Consider the following 9,226-nt stretch of genomic DNA (forward strand, 5'->3'; position numbering starts at 1 on the left):
CCGCAAATAATTTCGCCAGTTCGCAACGAATTTTTTTTTTTTTTTATTACCGTTCCTCTGTTTGCAATTTTTCAATTAGAGCATTGTATACTGCTGTCTTTTTGTCTCGGTCACTATATTCTTTACTTTTAATCTTCCACAAACATGGGTGGTTTCTATATATTTCAATGAATTGACTTACAAACTCTCAAGAACACTGACGAGTATCAGCCATTTTAATGCCCTGTGCGTACAAATACAAACACTAGACTGATTGCGGCGATCTCCTGTCCACACGCTCCAACTCGTCTGCGCAGATGTGGTTTGAACCCACAGATTTGAGAGGTTTCGCTCAAACCTCCAACTCCAACTTCCAGGTTTGCACACACCTCACGTTGGTGCAAATCTTCTGTCCACACGCAACGATCTGTCTGCGCAGATGTGATGTGCGCAGACATATCGTTGCGTGTGGACGGGGCTTAACAAAGACAATTGTGTAGTTTACAAAAATTACTAAAAGTAATCTTTGACATAGTGCATTCTATAAACAACATCTGAGAAAACCTTATCGTCTGCGATAGTGGCTGCGTACTGTGCTACCATTGGAAGTGTTTAAGGAAACTAGTACTAAATAATGGCTCGTTTCTTAAAAACTAAGTGAAATGGAAGCGATAGAGCAAAATGGTTCAATTGCAGCTCCAACTAACCTGACAGTCGACGACGTTGATGTTGATTTCTTACCACTTATATACGATATTATTAGAAGGTTAGTTTTTCACTTCTGTTCAAAAGCGGAAAAAAAGAATTTTTTCAGCCTTCGCGATAATTACTAAAGGTGTTGACATGGCTAATATGTTAAAGCGTCAGTTGAGTGGGGAAAAATACTATATGCTAATTTCCTGTTGATTTAAGCATAGGGCTAAGTATCTTTATGTATGGCGTTTAGTAATAGCTGAGTTGAATAACGAATGTACCTCGAATTGTGTTTTTCATCTAGTAGAAACGAAGTTTGTTGACATTATGTTAATGTTTCGTAATTTTTTCAACATAAAAATACATACTCGACAAAGTCCCTGCGAAGTGCATTACAGAGGTACCACGCGTTAGGATTCCTTCCGGTTCCAATCATATACGGAGATTGGGGAGAATAACGCTGCTCTGTACATAGGAAACGCAGTTTGTTGTACCGGTAATGCTGCAACTCATTACAATGAGTGTTTACTATCTTAACACACATTACTTTAATGTTCGTGCAGACAGCAAAAGTTGTTGATTATAAGTGTTTGCATTTTTCACCCATAAAACCATTCGAAGTGAATTTAATACCTGTTGCATTTGTAGTGTGGAACGTGATCCTCATGACTCGACACAGAAAACAAGAGAATCTCAAGATATAAGCCAAAAAATTTTGGAACTACATAAGAAGTTTGATGAAGCAAGAGCTCAGGTAAGTTTCACACACTCTGCAAACTTATACTGTTATTTATGTCGAAGTGGGTTCATATAGTCTTGTATTTAGTGACATTATTTTGCATATGGTTTCAAAACATTGAAATTACCCACTGTAGTAAATGTTTTAGAGAGTGAAATGAAAACCAAACATCCATCACCTCGGGACCATGGAGTGGTTCCATTCAAAAGTACCACACCATGTTAAGATATTTATCTCTAGATGCAATGATGAGTTTCTGTTTGTAGAACATGGCTGGCTGGTGACAAATCCACAACTGCACTCACCCTTGCAGTTCTTCATCTGACTGAAACAACATTCACACATCTTCCTTCAGCTCACCAAAGATGTGAAAATCGGATGGTGAAGGATCCAAGCTTACAACCAAATTGCTGGAGTGTAGGCTTCATCCAATTGGAGGTGGAGGGGGGAAGGTGGTGTTATGCAACAGCGTGTTTGTATCTGACAGACTCAGGGCAAACAGCAAAGCCAACAGTGGAAACTTCCCACACTGTCCCACCAAAGAAATCCGGAGCTGTTCACACAAGTTCTGGTAAGTCACTATGAACTGCCTCTTCAAGTGGAGGGCCCCTCTGCTCGTTGAGTTTCTGAAGTGTGGAACCACAGTCAAATCGTAGCACTATGAACACTTGGCAGAAAGTAAAACGTGCCATAAAGTTAAAATGCCCAGGAATGGTGTTGTATGGGATCACCCTGTTGCAAGGTAGTTCCTGTTGTCATTCTGCCAATTGGACAAAGGCTACCCTTCACTGATTTTGTTGGAAAACATTGCAACATCCTCCTTCCAGAGTGTATCTTTCACTGCATAATTTTTCATGCCTTTGGCAGCCTGAAGAAAGATATGCATGTAGGCCTACATCTGTTTCAGTTGTGGGTGCATTTGTGGCTCTGCCAGCAACCAACTGTGTTCTGTGAAACAGGAATTATCTCATCTATCCAGATGTCATAACGTGTGGTGGTTACATCTGAATGGAACCACGGCCTGCTCCCGTTATGGCGGCTGTTTGATTTTAATTTGACAGCACTTAATAACATTTGACAGTGCCTATAATATCAACTGGCAATGTAGAGGTTTGAACTACATTAGCTCCTATGTTCTGAAAGGCAATAAAAATCAAGTGGCATTAAGTTCTTTTATTTGAAAAAAAAAATGTAGGTTTAGAAATAATTTTTAAAACTAACATCAGTATTAGCATCTGTGCTCTTAACGTGTGTGTGTGCGGGTGGGGGGCTTTTTTCCTGTCTCTCTTCATGCACATGGAGGGGACACATCTACACACTCATTTTTTTGTTATACATTCAATATTTGAAAAGATAGGCATTTATCAGACCTGTGTCCTCAAAAATATGGTTGATTTCGGTAATTATCTGAATTTGACACTATGAATTTTGTCTCCGACAGCTAAGGTCTGCGAACATTTCTCCAGATCTTTTGGTTAATTACAGAAACTTACATGACAATTACTGCTGTTCCACTTCCAGTGATCTGCAGTGTGTGAACAACTACAATCATGGGTATTAAGTGCATCACCAATAACTTCTGCTATTTCAGCAATATATTAATAAAAGTTGTGAAATTTTAACTTTTATCTGCATATTGAATGTTAACTTCCCTGTAAGGGCTCCAGCCTTACATGGTTAAAAGGCACTTTATGAGAATCCTGTTTGCAATACTACCTGCAGAAGATAAGAAGTCTGTAGACTTAAGTACCATCTTGTCATACTCATCACACACCTAATTCACCATAGCACAAGGCACATATGATTTGTCTCTCAAATATACCCATGCTGATGAAAGGCAACTCATGGTGGCCCCTACGATCTAAGATACAAAGTACCCCTCACGCCAAGCTGGATAGTGACAACTGTCAGCCTCAAGATACCAATTAGTGTGAGTTTGCTTCATAACAATTTTACAGTCTAAACACAACAAAAAATAACATTCTCACTTTTCTACTGAAATGTTTAACTCCTTTGAGCTTCTCCCAACATATCAATGTTCAAATAATGTAGGCTACAGGGATCTAGGTGAAGACTGTGACAACTGCCAGGGAGCAAATGTATCGTTGCTTTTGGAAATGAGATAAACTGACTGGCACACACTGCTGGCAACATAAAAGAAACAAATTTTGGAATTTGTTGACTTAAATATTTTGTTATTTCTAGTTTCTTGACTGAATAGTTCTAGATTTAATCGGAAGTTAACTAATAGTTGTTCCCTCGTGTGCTAAAATAGAGATACCCATCCCTACATCCAGCCATCCATCCTTGGTAATATGAAGCATGGAATACACATCAAGCAGAATTAGACTAGTCCTTTTTAGCAGAATTGACCCTTTTTACAGTTGACACTCATATTGTAGTTCTCTAACATGCTAATGTACTGTGATGTGGAGACTTCGGGAAGTTCCTGGACTGCAGACAGGGTGTGTGTGTTCGAAATGTGGTGCTACAGAAGAATGCTGAAGATTAGATGGGTAGATCACATAACTAATGAGGAAGTATTGAATAGGATTGGGGAGAAGAGAAGTTTGTGGCACAACTTGACCAGAAGATGGGATCGGTTGGTAGGACATGTTCTGAGGCATCAAGGGATCACCAATTTAGTATTGGAGGGCAGCGTGGAGGGTAAAAATCGTAGAGGGAGACCAAGAGATGAATACACTAAGCAGATTCAGAAGGTAGATTGCAGTAGGTACTGGGAGATGAAGAAGCTTGCACAGGATAGAGTAGCATGGACAGCTGCATCAAACCAGTCTCAGGACTGAAGACCACAACAACAACAGGTAAAACTTAGAATATGACAGTCTATTTCAAGATATTTGATATTATTAATAAATCATTGGGTTTGAGAAGGAATAGTGGAAGGTCTAGGAAGGTGGTGAGAGAGAGAGGGGGGGGGGGGGGGGGACAGAGAGAGAGAGAGAGAGCGCATGCGTACACACACACGCGTACACACACACACACACACACACACAAAAAATCAATCGAGAGGAATTCACTGTGATGAAAATAAGACCAAGACAAAATCGTAATTGAAAAAATCTATAAATATATGTAACTGCCTTTATGTTTGTATTTTTTCCAAGTATTTACTGTAAACTTTAAATTGTTGGAAAGGTCTTTTGGCTTGTGTATGTTATTGATACACCCAGTATTACAAAGCAGTGGTCAAAAGATGACAAATGATTACATAGACAGGATGATGACATACGCATGATGGCATAGTTGATTTTCTAGCTGGAATTTAAAAATTTATATTTAATGGCAAAGTTTCAAATCTTTGCTAACATTATTAATGACATAAGAAGTGAGTTGCGTAACTTGTTCTAACTGTGTACTGTTGACAGTGTATTTTTACTTCAGATTGGGCGCCTGCCAGGAGTAGAGTATAGCAAAGAGGAGCAATTGAAAAAATTAGAAACCTTCCGTAAGCAGCTGCAATTAAAAAAAGACTTGTTGAGGAAGTACCGTGAGATGTGTACTTTCGAAATTCCTAAATAACTGTGTAAGTACCATTGTCCTGTACAACGGAATTTTATTTAACAGTTCATAATGTGAATAGTTTCTATGTATAGATGATACATATATAGTTAGCTGGGTAGGATGCTTCAAAGTTCATGTATGTTTCTAGTTTTCTGCCAGGTATGGCTTTTTAGTTTTCAGATGCTTTATACAAATAAATTATTGTTATTGCCATGCCCACAGTTGTAAAATAATTGTAATGGCATCTGAGATTCAAACTTGAATAGTTTGTAGACAGTATATGTCAAAAGGACATTTTAGATATAGTAAATTGTGTGCATGGATGCCAGTGATGAAATAATTTGTTGATTTTTTTTTTTTTTCATTTCTTTCATTATTAGGTTCCCAAGTGGCTGTTGCATTTGTCAGTTTATTCAGTAAACTAGCAATTTGTTGATGGGAACTATTTCATACAACTGAGGTTTCCAACAAACATTTCTGAAAATAATTTATTTTAAGAAATAGTTACCAAATTGGCAGATATGCACTGCATATTTGATGAATGCAACATGACAGTTAAACCTTTCATTAAATCTTTGTACAGGGTTTTACACTTATCTGATGACCATGCGCTCAGCGCAGTATGTGTTGGGCAGCAAGCGCTCTATTGCCCAGCGAATCTGATGCCGTGTGACCCATCTGTTGCTGCAGTACTAAATTAAAATACATGCAAATAAATGTTGTATTCACTTATGCCCCGCAAGGAGATAGTGGAACTGCCTGCCAGTATTTTCTACACATTTCAGACATCTACTGAATAAGTTATTAATCGCACAATGTAGTTCTCCTTGAGAAATCACATTGACTCGCACATATTATTCCTGAGTTCCTGTGACGGGTGTTGTGTACACTTTATCCTTTAGTGCTTCCCACAAATAGAAATCACACGGGGTTAAATTTGGGAATTCGAGCAGCCCAGATATTGTTGGCAATGATTGCCATGGAGCAGGAACAAATCATGACTTGTGTTCAGAAACATTGGCCATATGAGCCCTCGGCGAATCCTGTAGAAGAAATGCTAAGCTTCATTCTCTTTCACTGTTAACAGTATCATGTAAAAAGATTGGGCACATTATTGTGTCTCCACTAACTGCACACAACTCAACTGAAAATAGAATGAGGTAAGGATCCATTTCAGCATTGTGCACTAGTTTCATGCATAAAGTCTAATCCTGTACACGAGATCACCAGGTTTCAGTGCTTTCACTACTGTTAATTTGTAGGTCCTTAGCCCAAGTAACTCAACAGCAATTTGTACAAACATGCAAGAAATTTGCATTTGCTGTGAAAGGCAGCCAAGAGACTTTTTAGGGGAATTTTCCAGGCGGTACGCAATGTCATCAAGGTGAGATTATGTGAGCACTGTAAGTCATAATTTGCAGTTCTTGTCAGGAACATCTTCTGTCTCACGGATTTTATTCACTAATTTGTGAATTTCATAATGAGCTGGAAACTTTTGTCCAAACAATCTCAGGGCAATACAAGCTGACTCCGTACCGACATATGAATTGTAAATACTTTTTGTGGGATGAAATAATTTGGTCTTGCCATTGTTGCTTTTGCAGACTTCACTTTTTTTCCCACTGTTTGCATGACACTTACCTAAAAGACTTGTAGTGCAGCATGAACAGAGAGACACAGGACCCATCTGACTAGCCTAGGCAGCTCCACTGGCCAGCAAACAAAATCCTGCACATACTCTCATCAAATAAATGGAACACCCTCTATATGTAAGAAGAATGAGAATAAATAATGATTCTGTAAGTAAAAGTAATTAATTTTTCTTTTCTTTCAGGTGCACACAATTTAGTTGCCAGAGAATGGTGTTACGCTGGGTCATACGTTACCTGGCCAACAATGAACAGCTTGTGAACAGAATAGCAGACTCCTACCCTGTCAGAAGGGCGGCTCAACTAGTTGTGTACCTATTCAATGTCGGAAAGTTAGCTGCGTCGAACTCTCGTGTGGCAGACAATGTGAATAAAGATAGTCTGCGATCTTTCATTGCTAGATTCCGAGCTGAACTAAAAGATGCAAAAGAAGAATTTAAAGAAAAGGCTGATGAACTGAAAAAACAAAATAAAAAGTGAGGGATGATACACAGTCCTTGTACAGCACATGTCTGTGACTCTCTCTTCTACATTGTATGCTTGGATTTTCATTTTTTCTCTTCTTGTTGATGCGACCTAGAAGAATGCAGGGCTCACAGGAGCCCTGTTCTGTGATTTATTTGGGCCGAGACAATCTTGAGAAAAACCATGATAAATCACTGAAAGAATGGCTGAAAACACATTTGATTGTGCCTCCAATGGAACTAATTTCCCGTATATTACACTCACTGTTTCCAACTTCACGCCTGCCCCCTCCAGATCTTTTGGGGCCTGGTTTAGCATTTTTTATCTTAGCGGCTCTCCTTCACACAGGGCATTCAGCTAAAGTATTACAGACAGCATCATCTGCACCATCTCCAATTCTTGCTCTTCTGCTATACACAGCCCTGATTCCAGCAGCAGCATATGTTTCTGTCTGCATAGCAGGATCAACATTGTCACTGATGGAAACAATTTCACTTATGGGTTACGCTTCCTACGGCCACATACTTGCAATGGGTATCCCAGTTCTGTTTCACCAAGAAGAAAGTGAAATATTCTTCTTTTGGTGCCTTACCGTATTTGGAGGGCTCAGTTCTTTAAGAATTATACTTGTACTACTAGTTTCAGTACGTATTCCTGCAGCCCGGTTAGTAGTGTGTAGTCTCGTAGCAACTTTACATTTGCTTTCTCTTGTATTCCTGCATTTTGTTTACATGCATACGACATTTGTGTATGGTGGAAACTGAAGTGTTGAAGGCTAATCCCCTATGCATACCTGAGTATAAAATAAATTTTTTATTTGAAGCCCTGTCAGATTTTCCCATATTTTAACTGAAATCAAATCATTTAAAGCGTAACTTGGGTGTTTGACATGCAGTGGCCATTGTTACCAGGAGTGTGTACAGATAATTTCACTGCCATAAATATTGAAAATGTAATTCATATCATTTCAAGGAGCCCAGCAGAATCTTAGTTAGCAATACAGACCACAGGATTGTGATACTGAAGTGTCAGTGGTGGAATGCACTTCAGCTTTCAAAAAGTTACATAATTCTTTCATAGTGCCTTGTGCTGAACAATTTGTAAAGACTGGAAGCTGATGTGCTTTTATTAAGGTGGCTCTTCGAACAGTTATATCCTGAGGAGTAGTAGTAGTAGTGGTTACCACCACCACCACCAAACTAGTGGAATATCTTCATTGTATTGTATAAGTGGTTACATCAGAAAAATATGAATGTAGAAGATAGTTTTAGCTTGTGCTGAAAGTGATATGACTGTGCCCTATAGTAAAATATGGAAACAACTTGAAGTATTGTGTAGTTTTCACTGCACAGATTTGTTTAGTCAAACAGGTGAATCATTACAGTGAAGTATTCCGAAGTTCATGTACAGAGATCCCATGAAATTAGTTGCATATTACAAGCGGTATTACCACTATTTATTTGTATTCTCATGACCATTTAATTGTTAAATTTAGAATATTATTAAATTTTACAAAATATGCAGTCTGACCACCACTCGTTGCACATTATTAGTGCCTAACGTGGTCAGAGCAGCATATGATAGCCGAACAGATTTGATGTTTCAGATTGTTGTCTACTGTATTATCAACAGTTTTGGCCCAAAATTGAATTCTGTAAAAATATGATTCATGTAATACCTCTTAGTAGCATAGCAGAACTACTTCGTGTTGATATATCAAGACTGAAAATATTGTAATCAATGTGCCCAAGAGTTTCACGTATGCACTTGTAATGTACCTAAATTTATTGAAGGCATTCATCTTTATTCCAAATAAATTTGTTATAAAATACTTGCAGAACTTGTTGTTCACTGAGTTTTGAATCGTGAACGATTGGCAAATGATCATCTTAGCAATATATTTTCAAGACAAGAAATTTACTTATTGAGCTGCTGGGTATTTGGAATACTGTTGATTTTATTCGAATTACTGTATTACGTCAACTGTTTAATTCGTAATCGTACTTTGAACAGTAAAAGCACAGAAGTTGTATTCATGACATATTTGCTATAGTGAGATGTTCATTTGCAGTTATAATTGCAAAGTGTTCTCCCCTCCCAATCTTCCTCTTAAAGAATATGGCAGGTGTACAGAATTTCAACTACTTCCTTCCCCACCCCTCAAAAAATGGCAACA

At 38.3% G+C, this 9,226-nt stretch overlaps 2 protein-coding genes across 2 annotated transcripts; both read left to right on the top strand.

The window, feature by feature from the left end:
• The first annotated feature begins 527 nt into the window (after positions 1 to 527).
• Positions 528 to 6,909, top strand: LOC124549252 (mediator of RNA polymerase II transcription subunit 9). Its single transcript, XM_047125232.1, has 4 exons — positions 528 to 745; positions 1,321 to 1,426; positions 4,817 to 4,958; positions 6,771 to 6,909. Exons 1-3 carry the CDS (start codon positions 642 to 644, stop codon positions 4,952 to 4,954), a joined length of 348 nt encoding a protein of 115 aa, XP_046981188.1. The 5' UTR covers positions 528 to 641; the 3' UTR covers positions 4,955 to 4,958; positions 6,771 to 6,909.
• A 154-nt stretch (positions 6,910 to 7,063) lies between these two features.
• LOC124549268 (protein YIPF3-like) lies at positions 7,064 to 8,881 on the top strand. The gene has a single exon (XM_047125233.1). The coding sequence runs from the start codon at positions 7,122 to 7,124 to the stop codon at positions 7,812 to 7,814; it is 693 nt and encodes a 230-aa protein (XP_046981189.1). The 5' UTR covers positions 7,064 to 7,121; the 3' UTR covers positions 7,815 to 8,881.
• Positions 8,882 to 9,226: the final 345 nt, after the last annotated feature.

The sequence above is a fragment of the Schistocerca americana genome, chromosome 1 (assembly GCF_021461395.2).
Source record: "Schistocerca americana isolate TAMUIC-IGC-003095 chromosome 1, iqSchAmer2.1, whole genome shotgun sequence".
Lineage (NCBI taxonomy): Eukaryota > Metazoa > Arthropoda > Insecta > Orthoptera > Acrididae > Schistocerca > Schistocerca americana.